The sequence below is a fragment of the Heterocephalus glaber genome, unplaced genomic scaffold, assembly GCF_053883595.1.
Source record: "Heterocephalus glaber isolate CG9 unplaced genomic scaffold, H.glaber_assembly_v1.0 deba00001547, whole genome shotgun sequence".
Taxonomy (NCBI): Eukaryota; Metazoa; Chordata; class Mammalia; order Rodentia; family Bathyergidae; genus Heterocephalus; species Heterocephalus glaber.
This window is the reverse complement of record NW_028258340.1, coordinates 4,558,251-4,579,069: the sequence shown is the minus strand read 5'-3', so window position 1 is coordinate 4,579,069 and position 20,819 is coordinate 4,558,251. Positions and strand designations below refer to the sequence as shown.

The window sequence follows — 20,819 nt, the reverse complement described above, 5'->3', positions numbered from 1 at the left end:
GTGGTATGTAGCACATGTTAATTCATCTAATGCCTGCACAGTAACCTTCTGAATTATTCTTGTTTCATAGATGAAGAACTGAGGCACTGCACAGACAGAATGAATTATCAGCTTTAGGTAGTTTGAAAGAAAATCTTACCATAGGAGGAAATTGCTAGACTGCCTGGTGCAGGTCCCAGGTCCACACTTAATATATGACCCTGGGTAACTTCCTTAGCCCTCTGCCCTTCAGTTTTCTCACTTGCAAAGTGGAATATGATGGTGCTTGGTTCATAGGACTGTTGTGTGGGGTAAATAAGCTAATATGTAGAGTCATTTCATGCAACACCTGTTACAAAGTAAGCAGCACTGAACTGTTAGGTCTGAATATAATTATTAGTAAGTGGTAGAACTAGTTGCCCTTCAAGAAAGGCCACAATAAGTCTAAAAATCCCCTATTAATCAGACCCATAAGAATGAAAACTGGATCAAAACAAAGGTTACCACCTTTGATCATTCATTCTTCAACGAACATGTATGTGAGAATACAAAGACATGCTGAATGGCATTAAACATAAATGCAATGGGTTCAAAGTGTCAGGGATTACCATGAGCTGGGGGAGTCAGGACAAAACTGGACAGCATAGGACAGACCCCTCCAAAACAGTGTGGGAAGAGTGACTCAGATTGGGCAGCCCAAAACTAGCAGTGCAAGAACACAAGTAAGACTGGCTCCCCCAAGGTCAGCTCACACATCTCGGCCTCTCTCACTTGCCACAGGACTGGTCACATAGTAGGCGCCCATTGCATGTTTATTGAATGAACGAATGAATAATAACCTAACATGGTTTAATCTTGTACTATTAGGTACACTGTCCATAACCAGTACCTTAGGTTACAAAATTCGCTGAAATGAAAAGCTGTCAGGCAGGGCCTGCCCTATGGTGGTGTGTGTAGATGTCATTACCCTCCTGGCCCAATGTATCCTCCTACCTTATATCCCACTTTTTCCATCATAATTCTTCCTCTGTGGAACTACAAAATAGCATCTACTTACTGTTCCCATGTTTTAAACAAAATCTGGATTCTAATTAAAGAAGAAAGCATGGGTGGCATGTACAAGGTCATTTGTTAGCAACTGTGTGCCCACACAGCTGCCTTGCTTTTATTCACAGAAACTTAATTTAGAAAACAGATCATTAGCACATTGTATTTTGGATGAAATAGTAGTTTCACTGTTAATGATTTAACCAATCCCAAAAGAATATAATCATGGAAAAAGAAATAAACAATATATATATATATATATATCTGCAGAAAAAGAATTGGTTCTTTTACCACTCTTTAGAAACAGAAGAAATACTCTACTTTGGCACAACATTATTCAGTTTGTTTATTCTGAAATGCCAAGAGTTTTTTCTAGCATCCAATAAAACTTGAGGTTATAAGAATGGATATACTTCAAAAATAGAAAAAAGTCTGAGAGTGATTAAGATTTTTAATAGTGGAGCTGATTTTAACTTGGTCTATATGATCCCAGCCAAATCTAGTTCAGCGTAAGTGTTAATAATAATGTGACATTCCCTAATAATAATGTGTCTAGTCAGTATTTTCCCCAATGTAATTTAAGAGAGACTTACAGTATAGGAAGAAATTACTTGTGGCCAAAAAAAGGAGAGAAATTTCCCTGGTGTGAAGGCAAAGGAGGAACTGACAGGCAGAGAGGAAGGTGTGCACGCTAGTAGGTAGCAGCTGAGGGAAGGAAAGGAGAAAACTTAGGTAAGAGCTTATAGCTGGTATGTGTGTGTGTATGTGGGGGGTATATGCATGCTTTGTGTTTTTTTCAATACTGGGGATTGAACTCAGTGGTTTTCTACCACTGAGCTGCATCCACACCCTTTTTTTAATTTGGAGTCAGGTTTTCAGCTAAAGTGATGCAGCTAGTCTCGAACTTGGGATATTCCTGCCTCAGCTTCCCAAGCAGTTGGGATTAGAGGTAGGCACGACTGTGCCTGGAAGAGCTTAGATTTTAATGCTCACTCAGGCATGAGACAAGCAAGATCTCTAGACCTGGTGAGTAGGAATTTGAAATTGCCACATGGCAAATCTGTACAGAAAGCCAGAACTATAAACGGCTGCAATTGAAGTAAAAGAAAGATTAGTACACCACTCACTGGCCAAGAAAGATGACAAAGAGGCTTTGTCAGTTCAGTCTCTAGGTACCAAAAAACCTTATCTAATAGAACTCAAAGCCAATATTTTGCCTAATAAGAACTTGGAGCACAAATTTATTTTAGCCACTTACTATGTAAAGCTTCAAGGCAATAAATTAACATCAAACCTAAGATGAAATATGACAACCTATAAGCTACCTAAAGAGGCAAACACAAAGCTACTCTGAAAGTTCTATTTCTAGATATGAAAGCTAGCGGAGGAAAGTTTGAGGTACAGTAGGATTTGTATAGTCTCAAAATATCTCTATCAGGATATTTATTAACCAAAAAAGGAAAGAGAGCAACTTTATAGTGGAAAGCCTGGGAAACACTATTGATCAAGGTCAATATCGCCAGCAACAAGACATACAAACATCACTAACCCTTTGATGAGAGACACTAAAAAGACAAAATATCATTTCTATGGTATTTTGCCAAAAAATACATAGTCTCGGTCTAAGCATGAGAAAACATCAGACAAATCTAAAGTGAGCAACATTCTACAACATAACTGATCACTACTCCTCAAAAGTTATTAAGGTCATAGGGCCAGAGATTTAGCACAGTGGCACCATGCCTGCCTCTCAAGGGCAAGGTCCTGAGTTTGGTCCCCAGTACCAAAAAAAAAAAAAAAGTTTACTAAGGTCATAAAAGACAAGGGAAACCTGAGGAATGGTTATCACAGCAAAAGACTAAGAAGCATGACTAAATTTACTGTGGGGCCCTGGATGAGATACTGGAGTGACATAAGAGGGAAAATTATTGAAGTTCAAATAAGGATTTTTAGCTTATAGTATCGTCCCAAAGTTGTTTTGAGAATTATGCCACAGTAAGATGTTAGCATTAGGAAAAGCGTGCGGGGGGCGGGGATACTCTCTGTACTATTTTAGAAACTGTTCTGCAAGTCTACAATTAGCTTAAAATAAAAGATTTTTTAAAAAATACTACGCTGAAGAGCTAACCCAAGCAACAAATGAACTCTGTGGTGAAAGAAGAAAGTAAAGTTTAAGATAAACTCACAAAACACAAAAGGAAAGCAGCATCCATGAGTGAGAATCAGTAGATATAACAGAATGACTAGTAGTACCCCTTAAATTTGGGACAACAGAACAAAAATAAGTAATGAACTATGACATTATTATGTTTAAAATTATTCAAATTAGAGAAAACATGCAGAAGCCATAAGAAAAACATAATATGTCAGGAAGAAACCTGCATCTCCACTAAACAATTGGAAAGTGCAGCAACTGACTCAATGAACTGAAAGATTCAAGGAAAATTCAAACAATGCAGCACAGAATGAAAAAAACATGAAAATAAATGAAAACAATGACTAAGAGAGAAGAGACATGGAACAAAGATGAAGAATTTGGGAAGGAAAAGAGAAAATGGACAAGAGAAGCTATTGGAAGAAATATATAGCTCAAAATAATTCTCAAACTCAAGAATTACAAACAGCCCCAAGATACTTTGTAATGAAATTGCAGAATGTCAAACAGGGAAAGGCAACGAAAGAAAAAAAAAAGGGGGCCTCTGACTACAAAGAAACAATTATATTAATGAGAGATTTACCAACAATTTACAATGGAGGGCAGAACAGAACAATATCTTCAAAAGGTCAAAGGAAAATAATTGTAAATCCAGATTATTTACCCATTTAAAACTTGAAGACGAAAAAAAAATCCATTTCCAAAAACCAGAGTTTATTCTCAGTTAAAAAGCAAGTCTCCATAAATGTTAAGGATTCAGTATAATGCAAGCCATGTTTTCCAACAAATGTAATAAAAAGAAAAATCAAGAACTCAAAGTTAGCCTCATACATATTTGGAAATTTAAAAACAAACTTTCGGGCCGGGGATTTAGCTCAGTGGTTCCGCAGCCTCCCTCAAAAGTGCAAGGTTCCGAGTTTGATCTCTGGTACCAAAAAAACAAAACAAAACAAAAAAAACAAACTTTCAGCAATTAGACAAAATCTTTTTAGAATTTCCTTATTGTAAGAATACCAGAAAAGACAGGGATTTAGCTCACTGGTTCCACCGCCTGCCTTGCAAGTGCAAGTTCCTGAGTTCAATTCCCAGTACCAAAAAAAACCAAACAAGAATACCAGAAAATATTTATACATGAATTAAAATGGGGGATTAAAAATGGCAGCGTAAAGACTGCAAGCAAAATGCAGCCTCTCTGAGACTTGAAATCAAGACCGTCGAAAACAAGTTGGTAAAGAGAAAAACAGAAGTAGATCTCTGGGAATTGGGAGGGAGCTGACAGGAAAACCAGAAACTACAGAGAAGCTGGAGAAACCAACCAAGATACAGAGGAAACAATGACGCAGTCTTGGAAAGGTAGGCCTGGCTCCTGGAAGAGGAACTATCTCTGCTAAGACAAGGTAAGCCTGGAAGGGGTCAGCAGCTTCAGGGAGAAACAATAGACTGGGGTGGTAGCACTAGCTCCAAGAAAAGTCCAGTTATTGTAAACTGCAAACACAGCATGTGGTTTTACTCTGAAAGTGACTCCTTCCACATGACAGGCTAGAGTTGGAGAAGAATATCCAGTGCAGCAGCACCTGCCACATTTGAGAGTTTCATAAGGAACCATTTTGGGAAGGGGTTAATTGTTTAAGACTGAGCTACAGAACAACTGTACTTTAGGGTTTCAGGGGTTACCCTACCACAGTGACTGGGTGGGAGATGGCCACAAGAAACAATCAGAGGGAGGACCCAGGGTAGACAAAGACCTCCTGAAAAGTTTAAGCTCAGGCTGGAAAGGACAAGAGGGTCCCACCCTTTGAGTTATGATGCCAGGCTGGTAGGGTGTGGCTTTAGGAGAAGACTGGGTCTGAAGGTACTGGCATTAGGTCCAATGGTCTGCTTGACCCCACCCTCCACCGTGCTGTCTACATCCAAGGACAGACTCAGTGGTCTATTTATTTTCCCCATCTGCCAAAGTGATCAGGGATATGCCTTGGCCTGGACAGTTGCAATAGCTTGGGTTGTACAGAGGTGCCTCTAGAGAAAACCCAAAGGTCATAAAGTTAGGTGGAAAAAGCCATGACATGGGATGCACAGAAGGACATGGCAACTGGGAGGCTCTGGAGTTAATATAGTTCTAGAGTGGACTATATTGACAGACCATGCACACCAGGAGAGGCAGGGCAGGATTCAGCATTCAGACAAAAATGTGAGTGTAGAAACAAAATGGGTCTTAGTAGTGACTCATTATCCCTACCCTATAAATGGTGGATTATAATACAATAGACCCTGGAAATAAACCACTCATTGAAAAACAGAAGAATTTTTTTTTTTACTTTTTTCTCTTTTGTTTGTTCGACTCTATTATTGTTGCTGATTTTGTTGCTATTGCCAGTGTGACATAGTTACTGCTATTAATTGGTCTTTACTATATGGCAATATCTGGTTCATCTTTGTGTTGTCAATAATACTCCAGTTAATTTCCAAAGAACTGTGACACCAATTATGCTACACACCCCCCCAAATTAACAAGAGGGGACAGGATCTTCAGACAGAAGCAAAGGCCTATAGTTAGCCATGCCCATAGTACATCAGTGGAAAGCAGATGCCAACTAAAAAGATCTCCATGCTAGCAACAAGTCTTTCCACTATAATCAACCTGAAATGTTTAGCACCAAAAAAAAGGCAACAAAATGCCTCCAAAAGCACCCTCCCCATCAATGGGGAGGAAATCAATAGCCAAACAACTGAATTACACAAAATGATAAAAGAAGATATGGAGAAAAAAATACAGATCAATAAGTTATTTGGCAAGCTCAAAGATGATATAACTAAATAATGGACTTAATAAACAAAACAATCTGAGCTTTCAGAAGACACATGAAAAGCAAAGAAGGAATCTTACAAACTTTTAGAAACCAAAAAATCTCTTATAAAGGTAAATCCATTAGAATTACAACAGACTTCTCAGCACAAACCTTAAAAGCCAAGAGAAGTTACAGTGAAGTGTTTCAAGCCCTGAAGGAAATCAACTTCCAACCCAGACTAATGTATCATGCAAAACTATCTTTCAAAATTGATGGAGAAATAAGATCTGTCCATGAAGGGACAATGAAGTCAATAGTGGCAAAAAGCCTAATGGAATAAAAATATTAGGAGTTAAGTAAAAAGAGGGGGCAATCATCAACAGGAAAATAATGCAATGACAGGAATAAGTTAATACCTTTCAGGAATAATTCTCAATCTGAATGGTTTCAATTCCCCAATCAAAAGACACAGATTGGCAGATTGGAGAACAAAACAAACTCATCAGTATACTGTATGCAAGGATAATAAACACTAAACACAGTAAAGCTAAAGTAGTACTCAGAAGGCAAATTAAAGCCTTAAGTGTATTTCTTAGAAAAGAAAAACTGAAAATCAGTGAAATAAATGTCCAACGCAAGAAGTTAGAAAATAAACACAGAGAAAGTATAAAGAAGGACATACTAAAACAAGAGTAAGAATCAATAAAATGGAAAACTAAGTTTAAAAACAAATTAAGAAGATGAAATATAGTGAAGTGAAAAAACTGGTAACTGATAAAATTGATGATAAAAAGAAAAGACGGAAATCAAACAATAATACGGCAAAAAAGATGATATAATTTTTAAATTAGATGACAAGGAAGATCTTTTTTCTTCTTTTTTTGGTGGTGGTGGGGGTAATGGGGATTGAATTCAGGACCTTACACTTGCCGGGCAAGGACGGTGCCACTGAGCTGCATCCCTGGCCCTGGAAATTTATTTTCAAAACCAACTCAAGAATACATAAATAGCTGAAATAAAAATCAATGCCCTTAGAGAAAGTAAATCATTAGCTAATTTATGTACAGAAAATACTCTCATATGGTTTGACAATGCAACCTACAGAAACCTTCAGGGAACTAATCTACCTTTCACAAACTGCTCTAAGAAACAGTGAATATTCTGAAACACATTTTATAAGATTATTATACAGCACTGATATTTGAAGTGGACAAACATGGTATGAGACAGGAAAAAGTACAGACCTATCTCTTTTATGAAAAGATGTGAAAATTCTAAATAAAACATGTATCTACCAAAAACCTATGAAAAGTTTCGTACTTGATAATGAAATATAAATATCCCTTTTGAAGTCAGGAAAAAACAGGATTACCTGCAATTACAATTTGTTTTCCATGTTGCTTCTTGTAGGTGGTGGCAAATATAAGAAATACAGAAAAGATATCGTATAGATTCAAAAGGATGAAGCAAATCTGGATTATTTATACTTTATATGGTGTTGTCCAAAATAAAATCTAAGAAAATTTATAGACTGAGAATTGAAAATGGAAAATGAAGTCAATATAAAATTAGAAAAAACCCAATAACATTCAGAATCACCAGTAGCAATCAACTAGGAAATGTAATTTTTAAGTAAAAAGACACTACTTATAAGAGCACACAAATATAAAGTATTATAAAACAAAATATACTATATTTTGAGATGGGTCTCATATCACAGAGATAGAAATTCTACTCCAAAATCTACAGTCACCATACGTCCACTCATAATTTGACTAGCTTTTCTATACCGCAAGCTACACAAAGTGGTCATAAAATTGATAAGAAAACTTAAAAACCTAAGAAGAAGAGTATATTTGAAGAAAAGTAAGAATTTAATCTAATATATCACGACAATTCATGATACTATAACAACAAATAAAAACAGCCTAAGAATAGACAGTAGACCAATTTAACAGAAATATGTGGCCTTTTTTCCAAGACCACTTTTGATGTTTCAGTTTTAAATTTTAAATTGAAAGGGAAGCAATACGCCCGAATTCATTCCTAGAAGAAACCATCACCTGATCCCCAAAGCAGAGAAAGTCTCAAACAAAAAAGAGATCTACAGGCCAATCTCACTAAGGAACATAGATGCAAAAATCCTTAATAAGATACTGGCAAATAGAATACAGAAGAATATCAAGAAGATCACACACCCTGAGCAAGTGGGATTCATCCCAGGGACGCAGGGATGGTTCAACATATGCAAATCAATAAACGTAATACAACATATCAATAGAGCCAAGGACAAAAGCCATATGATCATCTCAATAGATGCAGAAAAAGCATTTGACAAAATCCAACATGCATTTATGATAAAAACCCTACAAACAATGGGAAGAGATGGTCTCTACCTCTTCAATCTGATAAAAGCCATCTATGAAAAACCAACAGCCAATATCATACTAAATGGTCAAAAACTGAAATCCTTCACACTCAAATCAGGAACAAGACAAGGATGTCTACTATCACCACTCCTGTTCAATATAATTTGGGAAACATTAGCCACAGCAATTACACGAGAGAAAAAAATAAAAGGAATAAAGATAGGAAATGAAGAAGTCAAACTGTCATTATTTGCAGATGACACGACACTCTATAAAGAAGACCTGAAGAACTCCACCAAAAGTGTTCTAAGACTTAATAATCAAATTCAGTAAAGGAGCTGGATACAAGGTCAACAAACAAAAATCAATAGCTTTCCTCTACACGAATAACAGACTCACTGAGAGAGAAATAGGGCAAATAATTCCTTTCACAATAGCATCCAAAAAACTGAAATACCTAGGAATCAACCTAACGAAACAAATCAAAGACCTCTTCTCTGAAAACTATGGCACTCTGAAAAGAGAGATTGAAGATGATATCAGAAAATGGACAGACATCCCCTGCTCCTGGGTAGGAAGGATCAACATAGTAAAAATGGCCATACTTCCAAAACTGCTATATAGATTCAATGCAATCCCAATTGAAATCCCAGCAGCATACTTCACCGACCTTGAGAAAACAATCCAAAAATTCATTTGGAACAAGAAGAGACCCAGAATAGCAAAAGCAATTCTAGGTAACAGAGACATGGCAGGGGGTACCACAATCCCCAACTTGAAACTGTACTACAAAGCTACTGAGATAAAAACACCACAGTACTGGCAAAGAAACAGACCTGAGGACCAGTGGAACAGATTAGAAGATGCAGAAACAACTCCAGACACGCTCAGTCATCTCATCTTCGATAAAGGAGCCAAACATCCCCACCGGAGGAAAGATAGCCTCTTTAATAAATGATGGTGAAAACACTGGGTTTCAATCTGCCAAAGATTAAAACTAGACCTATATCTCTCACCATGCACTAAACTACAATCAATATGGATTAAAGATCTACATAATAAAACAGAAACGCTGAACCAGCTGTAAGAGATGTTAGGTAGAACTCTTGAAGACACTGGTGTAGGAAAAGATTTTATGAACAAAACCTCAGTTGCCCATGAAGTAGTACAAACAATCAACAAGTGGGATCTCTTCTTATTAAAAAGCTTCTGCACAGCAAGAGAAACCACCAACAGTGTGAAGAGACAACCCACAACGTAGGGAAAAATCTTCGCCTGCTGTTCCTCAGACAATGGTCTACTATGCAGAATCTATAACGAACTTACAAAAATCAGACCTCCCAAATTTAAAGACCCAATCCAAAAATGGGCATCTGAAATGAACAGACATTTCTCAGACAAAGAAGTAAATGCAGCAGATAAACATATGAAAGAATGTTCAACATCACTGGTCATTAGAGAGATGCAAATGAAAACAATGCTGAGATTCCACCTCACTCCAGAAAGAATGGCTGCTATCATGAAATCAACCAATAACAAATGCTGGCGGGGCTGTGGGGAAAGAGGAACCCTGCTCCACTGCTGGTGGGAGTGTAGACTGGTGCAAGCACTGTGGAAATCAGTATGGAGATACCTCAAAGAACTAGGACTGGATGTCCCATTTAACCCTGTTATTCCACTGCTGGGGATCTTCCCCAAAGAATTAAAAGAATCATGCCACAGTGATATATGTGCCTCCATGTTCATAGCAGCACAGTTTGTAATAGCTAAAACTTGGAAGCAGCCCAATTGCCCATCAACTGGAGACAGGATAAAGAAAATGTGGGGGTTTTTTATAAAGTGGAGTACTACTCAGCCATAAGAAATGACAAACTAGAGAGATTTATAGATAAATGCATGCACATAGAGGTGATATTGACAATGTACAACTGGGAATATGAACTGGTATAAAAACTGGGAAAAGGTCTACAAGGTTTTTTAGAAAGCTAAAATTATACCTACTGTATAATCCAACAATTCGATTCCTAGGTATGTAACTAAGAGAAATAAAAATATATGCTCACAAGAAGATCTGAAGAAGTATGCTCATAGCAGGTTTATTTTTATTACCAAAAGCTGGAAATAAGCCAGGCATCCAGCAGCAGGGAAATGAATAAGTAAATGATGGCATATTCATGTAACAGAATGGTAACTCAGTACTATAGAGGAAAGAATTACTGATACACTCAACAGTATGAATGAATCTCAATAGAGAATGAAAGAAGCCACAAAAGCATACATACTGTACCATTCCATTTATATGAAATTGTAGAACAGGAAAAAATAAGAATAGTGGCTGCCCCTTGAATCGGGTATATGGGTAGGGGCTGACTAGGATAGACCATTATAGAACTCTGTATATTAATGATAATGTTGTGTCTTCATTGGGAGTTGTGTTGTACAGGTACATGCAGTCATCAAAACTCAGTGTGTGTGCACTTAATGTTTGTGAGTTTTACTGAATATAAATTTTACATACAAAAGAAAAAAACTATAAACAAATGGTAACCATGCTGAAATATTCAGAAGGAAATAACTGGTATCCTTGATTCTCTTAAAAATGTACTAAATGTAAGATAGATTATTGGACGGATAAAGAGACATTATACTAAATGGAGAGATGGGTGAAAAAGAAAATCAAATAAGACATAGATATTAGAACAGTAGATATACAAGTGTTCATGGTTCACTCCTTTCAATTTTTCTGAACATTAAAAAAATCTTCATACAACATTGGGTAAAATAAATAGGTAAGATTTTGGAACACATCTAGTAAGAATTTGGAATTTACAAAGAATATTCTATCTCAAATTTAATTTTAAAGCTGTAGAATTTTCTAATTATACTAATATAAATATTAATATAAGAATTTTAAGTAAGCCCACTAAGATTACTTGACTCATCAATAATGAAAGTAACATATCAACTGCACCAACTTGAATACTGCTCTGTTTTAATTTTGAGCCTCGTTACTTTTTCTCTGAACATTCCGCCAGGATCTGTCATTACCTCTTCCAGGAAACTTAAGAAATAAAACTATTCTTTTTGAAAAACTGTTCAAAAAGCTCTTTGCCCAGGTTGTTTTGTTTTGTTTCATTTGTTTAAGTTATTTTAATTGTTATTTAATACATACATATAGGTATGTATTTGTTTATTTTTACAATTATTCACTGCTTAAAAAAATAAGGCACACTCTATTAACCTAGTACATAGTCTGATAGAATTTTTTCAAAGCATTTTTTTCAAATTTTTCCAATTTTTTCAAAGCATTTACATTTCTTGAAATACGTATATAAATACACATGCACACTGAGACCATTAAATTTGGGGGACAAATATGACCATATTATACTTCATTCTGAATTTTGCTTTATCTATAAAACAACATGATATATATGTGAAAAGAGGCATCAGTGCTGTTCAACAAAATCTGGTTTCCTGTGTTTCTTCTAAGTGTATGTTCGGGGCCCTGTGACTAGTATTGGTCAATAAATTGAAGGAATAAATGAAATGTACTTTTTCCTAGGTGAGAATTATTGTGCTTGGCCCTCAAAATTGCTAGAAATTTCTCCTCCTGGCAAAGCAACTCGTCAGCATTCTTCCTAATACATCACATTATTTATATTTAATTTTTTCAGGAAGAGTTGAAATGCCGTTTTGAAAAATATATGCTGAGGTTCTCATCTTGAACATATGCTACAAATGCTGACAAGTATCTATTTGATTCCTAATAAGTACCTATGTTTGAATGCTTTAGGAATTTATTTTTGCTTTTGTTAATATGGGTTCATAGACCAGTAGTATTCTTAAAAGACGTTAGACAAAGTACAATAAAAACACCAACAGCAATGTACACAGAGTACTCCAAATAAAGACAGAGCAAAACCATATAAAGAGAGAGATAACTGTCTTAGATAAATTGGCATGAGTTCATTACTATGTTCTAAGCACTAAATTTACAATCTGCTTCCTTAAAGAAAAGGTCAATAACAGGGTAGATTATATAAATGTCTCCTAATCTGGATCCACAAATGATGATGTTTATTATTTTCCATCTTCATGGTCTCCAAGGTTTTTTTTTTAAGTTTCTTTTCCAATCTCATTTATTAGAGAATGTTTTTGAATGACCCCATACTGCAACAGCACAGATACTTACAACTATTGTTGGTGATGTCAACTTGCAAGTATTGGCATACAGGTTTGCACTTTTTTTGAGTATCCACCATGCACTAGTCAGTGTGCTACAGTACAAAGTACAAACATGATCACATTTATTATTCATAACAGCTCTATGCAGGAGGTGGTATTATGTGCTTTATAGATGAAACTGGTACAGTTCTCTGAGATCCTAGCCCAAGTAGGAATAAGAGATGAACACATGCAAATTACATGGAGCCAGGTGTCATCTCTGATGGGCAGACCAAGGCTCAGAATGGAGGACAGAGGGAGGCCCAGGCCACATCTTCTCTGGCAGTGAGTCCACACTGTGGCTGCAGCTGCCTGTGGTTTTGAATCAAGAGAGCAGAACTGGAAGCCCAACCCTGCCCATGTACTCAACTGTTTGAAACATGACCTTGCTCCCTGCTGATACCTACACCCTGTGCTGATAAAGACTCTCTGCAATCCCTCAGATACAACAGTAGCTCTCATAGGTAGAATCTGACAGATTGGGAAGAAAGGGTCTCACAGAAATAGGTCCAGCCTAGAGGCAGAAATGATGACCTAAACCAGGCAAAAGAGAAATGTTCCCCACCTAAATAAATAAAAAAAAAAGCACCATTCTCCACACTGCATGCAAAAGGAGATTATAAGCCCCCACCCTCAAAGTTTTCCTGAGAGGAAGGAGGGACTTGGACTACACAGCAGGTCTGGGCTCTGAGGCCCCAGGTATATAAGAAGCGAGTCAGGCATCTGAGCTGAACAGATTCTCAGGCCTACAGAGGTGAAGCACAGAGGCCTATTCTGCAATTCGGCCTCCACTTTTCTCGACTATTTCAACATATAAATTTGAATGGGGAACAGTTTACAATAGTATGATAACCCTACAGTTTTAAGAGTTTCAGAATGTCAAGAGCACAGAAAGGACCTCAGAGTCTAATATACAGACAAGAGTGAGAGGCAGGGAGGTAATGTGGGGATGCCCAAGTCATTTGGCTGGTGAGGGTGGGGTCTAGCTTTCCTTGACTCCAAAAAGCTAGAGACAGATGGCCCTGCCTCGTGAAAAGTAATCAATTATTTGTTTGCTGCAAGCTTTAGACTGAATGTTCCTCAAGAAATAGAAGCATTCATTAAATTATTCAACTAACATCTATTGTACTTGGCAGAATTGTGGAGGCAGGTAAGTAAACAAGTAACAGCTCAGGGGTTCCATGTGGACAGAAGATATAAAGAATTTAGCAGGCTGCTTAGCCCATAGTATGTGCTCAATAAATAGTGGATTCTAAAAAAGTATTCTTGTAGCAAGATGGAAATAAGGGGATAGAGGTAAGCAAGGGACAGATTATGACCAAACTCACATTACACTGAACAGCTGGGGTTTTTCCTGAAAACAACTAAGAACTGATTTGGGGTTTGAAGCAGAGGAATGATCTGATCAGATTTTAAGAAGGTCATTTTGGCAAATCACTGTAGTATAACAGTTAAGAAAATATCAGTGGTGCAACTTTCCAGAGAGTCAGGGGAAAGACTCATAGACTGCTATCTACAACTCTGAAGCTGGGGATGGAGAGTTGGGAAGTTTCCAAAGGTAGGTAAGAAATACAGTTCCAAAGTGTGAGTAGGAAAAGTGAGACAGAAGGGAAATGAGAGTCAAGCAAGACTCAGGCCTGAGTTGAGGGAACATACATAGTGACTTTTACCAGGACACGGTCCCAAGATACAATTTCATGAGAGAGGAAAATGAGGTTGATTTAAGGAAAGTTATTTGGGATCTTCCTTAGGCAAGGGAGTCCAAGGGGAGATATCCCAGAGATATTCCTATTTCCAGGTCAAGGGAAAGGTTTCAGCCAAAGCAGTAAGGGCTACATAAAATGTATCCAACTCATACTTATTATACTTATTATCAACTCATACTTATTAATCCTTCATTTGTTAGGCATTGTGATTAGGGATAAGACTAAAGCAGGTTAACTCCTGGTAAGAGTCAGAATACACACACAAACACGTAAAAGAGAAGTATTTACTAATGAAAGCACTGAGCACAGAATTAAACGAAGGTATGACTTGAAGTGACCATCATCTATGTTGTTCCTCTGTCTTTACCCAGGCAGGTGTGTGAGAATCATTAAGAGGACTGAAGCCAGTGTGCAGGGAATGACAGTGGTGAGCCAAGCACAGAAGTGGAGTCCCAAGCCCAGAGGGCTCAGTGTCTCACTGTGAGCATGTCATACGGACCAGGACATTGTGACTCTTGGCTATACTCTCATTTGGTGACTCCTCACGTATGGATGTGATCTGTACCCCAAGCATGGATGTGTGTGATGATGTGAGAGGAGGTACAGCTGTTAAGAGGTGAAGACTAGTGGGATGTGATTAGGTAATTAGGAGCACTGCCTTATGAAGGGATTAATATACTTCTCATGGGGCCCTGGTTAGTTCTTCCCAGATTTTTATAAAAGAAAAAATACTGGCCCCTCTCCACTCTCTTGACTTATTATCTCCCCATATGATCTCTTCTGCATGTGCTCCCACCATAATAACATCTGTCACGAGGTCTTCACCAGAGTTGAGCAAATGTTGGTACCAGGCCTTTGAACCCCCAAAACCGTGAGCTAAATAAACCTCTTTTGTTTATACATTACCTGGCCTCAGGTATTATGGTATAGCAATGAAAAAACAGGCTAATACAGAGACACTCCAAATACCTCCAAACTAGAATCTCTAAGGCAGTAATGGTAAAACTTTTCGAGCTTTCAATGATACAAACAGCCCACTGAGACACGCATGCCATAGATTCACCACCACTGCTCTAAGGAATAAATTTAGCAGTTTATTAATTCATTCAATAACTTTGTTTGTACTGAGCCCAGCCCTAAGGGCTGGGGATACTGCAGTGAACAAGACATCAAAGTCCCTGGTCTCAGAGAGCTCACATTGGAATAGAGGAAAACAAATACAAACACACTCCTGTCAAGTAAACAGATCTCTAAAACCACAAACTATGCTAAGTGCTATGAAAAACATAAACAAGGGACTAAGAATAACAGTGTATAATCTACTTTACATAGGATAAGTGGAGAAAGAAAGCCCCTCGAGGAATGAGTCCAAGAATTCCACATGGAAAGAAGGGTGGTGAGAGGGCCTCCTGGGCAGAGACCACTGCATGTGCACAGGCTTAGAGGCCGGAAAGAGCCTGATGTGACTGGGAACTAAAAAGCAGCCAGCAAAGTCAGAGGACAGGGCTGGGGAAAAACAACTGGTGAGACTAGAAATATAGACAGTCATATCACTCAAGGCCCTGTTAGCCTCAGTCAAATGTTTGGATCTTGGAAGGGCAATGACAAACCACTGAAGGATTTTTTCAGGAAGGGTGTAACCTGAGCTGATTTTTGTCTTAAGGAATTTCTGGGATGGGAAGCTTTTTCTTTCAGAGCATGCAGTGCTTTGAAGCCACCCCTCCAATCACACAGTGTGACAACCCTTTTTCCTCACCCATAATTTGAGTCAGGCTTCCACCAGGAGAGCAGTTTCTCTTCCTTGGTTATACTGCCTAGCTGAGGTACTTCCCAAAAATCCTCATGATTAAAGAGTTCAAGTCATGATATATAGTGATATGTGCATAGCTATGTTTATAACAACGCAATTCACAATAGCTAAATTATAGAAGCAGCCTATACCATAGGCCCATCAACAGATGAATGGATAAAGAAAATATGATACATACACAATGGAGTAATACTCAGCCATAAAGATGAATAAATTTGAGTCATTTGTTTGAAAATAAATAGATCTTAAGACTATAATGCTAAGTGAACTAAACCAGACACAGAAGCTTAAATATCACATGGTTTCAGTTATATGAGAAACTTGAAATATAATTTCTTTTCCTTAAATTCTTTTATTGGTACATTTTAGGCATACAATACATTTACATTTATCATTGGGTACTTGTACCTGTACATGATGTATCTTGGTTCTTATGTTTTCCCCATTCCCTGTCCTCCCTTCAGCCCCTCTACCCTTCCCTATTTACAAAAACTTTGTTTCCATTTTTTCCTTTTCTTATAATTTTTCCTTTGCAAAATAAAGGAGAAATGGTAGGAAACAGGGAGATAGACTTTGTGGAGATGGGAAAGGAATATGGGGAAGTGGGAGAGAGAAAAGCATGGAGGGAAGGGGAATAAAAATGATCAAAATGCAATATGTATATGAACCAATGCCCCAAGGTGAATGTAATTACTATGTATTGCAAATATATACTAATTAAAAAAAAAAAAACCCATGAACTCACTAAAGTATTTCCAGTAGTCTTTGTGAGAAGAGAATGGATGCTTTTGTAAAGGGACAAAAAAATAATAAAACAAAACCATTCCCTCATTTCTGCTGGAAATTTGTTTTCTCCTCCACTGCTCTCTATTAGTTCATGGCCTAAATAATTATCTTTGTTCTTTAATCTGTCACCATTTTATTTTCCAGAACACCATGAACATGTGTATGTGCCTATGAACATAACAAAGAACTATAAATTCTTACTGATCCAAGAAGGTTGGGAATTCTAAACAATAAAAGTATGTCCTCTGACTGCTTCTCTTACAAGTACATTTTGAAGATACAAAAGAGCTTTGTTAAAGCAACAGAAGAACTCATGGGACACTTTAGGCCTCATTGTGGGCTGTAGGCCACCAGGTAGTGATGCAACAGGCAGCCTTAGACAAAAAGTTGGAAAGACCTCCCTGCTACCCTCGTCTGGGCTCGCTACCTCACTTCAGCTCACATTCTGAGTACATTAAACCCAGTTTACTATATAGCTTCATCCACTATTGTTCTCAGGAGCCAAAATTCTCAGCCTAAAGAGAAAGTCTCCTTTGTCCTCCACACACGATTTAATTTACATTCTCCTGAACACTCCATTCACTTTGTTTTCAAGCTAAGAATTCTCACAATTGTGCTAGACCCTGAATTTGAATTTCCCTGTTTCGGCTGTTTGGAAATTTGCCTAGGTCACTCACTGGACAGTCCCAGAATTCTGCTTTACCTTACAGAAAATCTTTATTGTTCATGATTTCTTATGATAATTCTAACTAATGTCATATATTTTCCCCTTGATTCCTGTATTTTTGTCTTTCAGAATACATGTGTCTGACCATATATACATAGAGATACACGCACATTACCTTTCCTCTGATAATCAGTAAAGTTTTCACTACCTTTTCCAACTTAGTTGTATTTCTATCCCTTTGCCATCCAGATTTTGGAGGTAAACATTTTGGGGCTCTTAGCTGTACTTTTTTTCTGCCTTTCTCACTCAGATGCACCCTCCCTGACACCCCCTGATCTTTTAACACCACGATTAATAAGACAACATGACCAAGTGACTTAATATGCTTTTGTCTTTGTTTCCACCTATAAACTTCTCTTATATGTTAAATGCATAGAACTTACTATAATATTAGTGGCTAACACTTAACCACAAAGTACTACAATTTTAGTATATGCGCTGCCAAAACGAGCACAACCTCAAAGTACTACAAATGCAAGGAAACTGATTAAGAATCATTCGGAAAGTAACTGTTCTTTGTGCTCTTTGGACAATCATGAGGGATAAAAGGACTGTTGTAGCAGAATATAGCTTACCTGAATGTATTAAAATCCACCATCTTTGTGTGGTTACAGTCAGTAGCTGAAAATACCTGCCTGATCTTTGTTGATTTTGATTCTTCTTCTTTCAGCTTTTGTAGGGCAAGTTCAATACTGCTAAATGGGAACTAGAAGGGAAAAATGATAGACATATTTAATAAATATGCCTGAGACTTTTGGAGTCCAATATTTTCTTTTGATTTTTAATTTTATTTGTACATGCTTGCAGTTCATATAGTTTACAATTGTCTTGGCAGAATGGTTACATGTATATATTTTTTTCTTTTTTTTAATCTCCTTCCCTCTCCTTCCTCTCCCTACTCCTCCAGGTCCTCTATCCCATTTTTCATTCCTGTTGATATTTTGTCTTAGCTCATGTTATGGCCCATAATGTTCACATTAATTGGGGTTATTAGGTTCCTGTACATGGTATATCTTTATTCTACTTATTTCCCCTTCCCCTCTTCCTAACCCCTGACCCTCGTTCCCTTGGACTACATTCCTACTGCAAGAGATCCATCCCCTTGTACCTTTCTATCCATCCTTTATTATACTCTTTGTTTGTGCCTTGCTTTACTCAAATAAGAGATAGCATATGGTATTTAAGCTTGTGTATCCAGTTTATCTCACTTAACATTACAATTTCTAAGTGCATTCATTTTTCTACAAATGTCTCAAATGTGTCATTCTTTTTTTTTGGTACCGGGGATTGAACTCGGCACCTTGCCCTTGCAAGGCAGGTGCCGGAACCACTGAGCTACATCTCCAGCCCCAAATGTGTCATTCTTTATAGCCAAGTAGGTATTCCATTATATACAGATAGCACGTTTTCTTTATCCAATTGTCTGTTGATGGATATACAGACTGCTTCCAGGATTTACCTATTATGAATTGTGCTGCTACAAATAATGGTATGGATATCTCACTGTAGTATGATGACTTAAGCTCTTTGAGAAAGATACCTAGTATACATAGCTGGGTCACATGGAATTTCTAATTTCAGTTCCTTGAGAAATCTCCTTATTGATTTCCATAATGGTTGTACTAGTTTGCACTTCCACCAACAATGAAAGAGGGTTCCTTTTTCACCACAGCCATATCAGCACTCATTATTGCTTGATTTCTTAATGACTGGAACCCAATATTTCTGATGGCCTACAAAGAGACTGCACACAGTGTACCCAAAGAGGCCAACACAGAGAAAACATTACTAGCTTTGTGACCTCCTGAGTTAAGACTTTAGGAACAAGAGACATAAGCCTAAGATGCAGATCTGGGAAAAATTATCTTAAGGGACAGCAAACCACAAAGACCAGAAAACAGTCTGTGCCTCCACCTCAGCCTCCTCCCTGTAACCCTAGGATACCAGCCCAGTATTGACAGACCCTAATGAAAAGAATGAGAATTCAAACTCTGGTACTTAAGACTCTCATTTTCTCCTGATCTTTAGAATGGGTTCCCCTGGATCTGTTGGCCACCATGTGATGCGCTGATCAGAGCAAGGCTGAGTGTCCAAGATCCACATGGGCACCATAACTCCCACACATTCATTCTCTGGGTTGCTCACTGTCCCTGCCTCCTACTTTGTGATTAGCTTTTTGACTCAGTAAGAATACTTCTTATTCAATGCAGTAAAGCATAAGGTTGTAAATAATTACAGCTAAGAGATCAAAAATGAGAAGAGGAAATTCTAGAATAAAAACATTGATGGTAATTTAGTATAAAGCTCCTCTTTTCCACGAGAATATAACCCAGGTGTCTTGGCACCTACTGGAGCCCCCACTCCCTCTCCGTTTTGCATCATTTCCTGTCTCCTATTTCAATAATAGGATCTATTAGTTCTTTTGAAAAGACTCAGACTGGTATTAAAGAACATATTCATCTTTCTCTGCTTCTTAAAAGTAGTTTTAAAATTATGCAATTTTCGGGCCGGGGATTTAGCTCAGTGGTTTCACCGCCTGCTGCGCAAGCGCAAGGACCAGAGTTCAATGCCCGGTACCAAAAAAAAAAAAACAAAAACAACAAAAAAAAAATTATGCAATTTTCACTGGGGATGCTGATTTCAGATAATGCCCTATCCTGCTTTTATCATTCAGGAAGGAGAAAAGCTCTTTATATATTAAAACTATGTGTTTTGGCTGGGGGTGAAACTCAGTGGTCGAGTGTGTGTGAGGCCCTGAGTTCAATCTAGCACCACAAAAACAAAAACAATAAAACATGTTTTCTATATACAGATCGTCCTCAAATTGTGATGTGGTTATATCCTGATAAACCAATTGTAAGTTGAAAATATCTGATGTTGTAAACACACTGAATACATCTAAACTACCACACAGTGCCAGTTGTGTCCCCTTGCGATGGTGGGGCTGATGGGGAGCTACTGGTGCCACTGCCCAGCATCACGACAGAGGATTGGACCACACAGTGCTAACTCAGGGAAAGAGCAAAATTCAAACTTTGAAATACAGTTTTTACTGAATGCATACTGCTTTTGCACCATGGTAAGGTCAAAAAGTCCTAAGTTCCACAATCCTAAGTCAAGTATCATGAGTGTATCTCATATCAAGGTATAGGTTCACCCTGTGTTTGGAAAGAGAACTCTTAATTTATTGCTACAATGACTAAGCTTACCATGGGCCACACAAAGCT

General features: G+C 37.7%; 1 protein-coding gene across 5 annotated transcripts in view; it reads right to left on the bottom strand.

The window, feature by feature from the left end:
• The window catches only part of Efhc2 (EF-hand domain containing 2), a 261,879-nt gene that overhangs the window by 57,132 nt on the left and 183,928 nt on the right, over positions 1-20,819 (bottom strand). For all 5 annotated transcript variants that reach the window (XM_087189834.1, XM_087189833.1, XM_087189837.1 and 2 more), the window contains one exon: positions 18,168-18,298. In XM_087189834.1, coding sequence (XP_087045960.1) covers positions 18,168-18,298 — 131 coding nt within the window. The remainder of the gene's footprint in view (positions 1-18,167; positions 18,299-20,819) is intronic.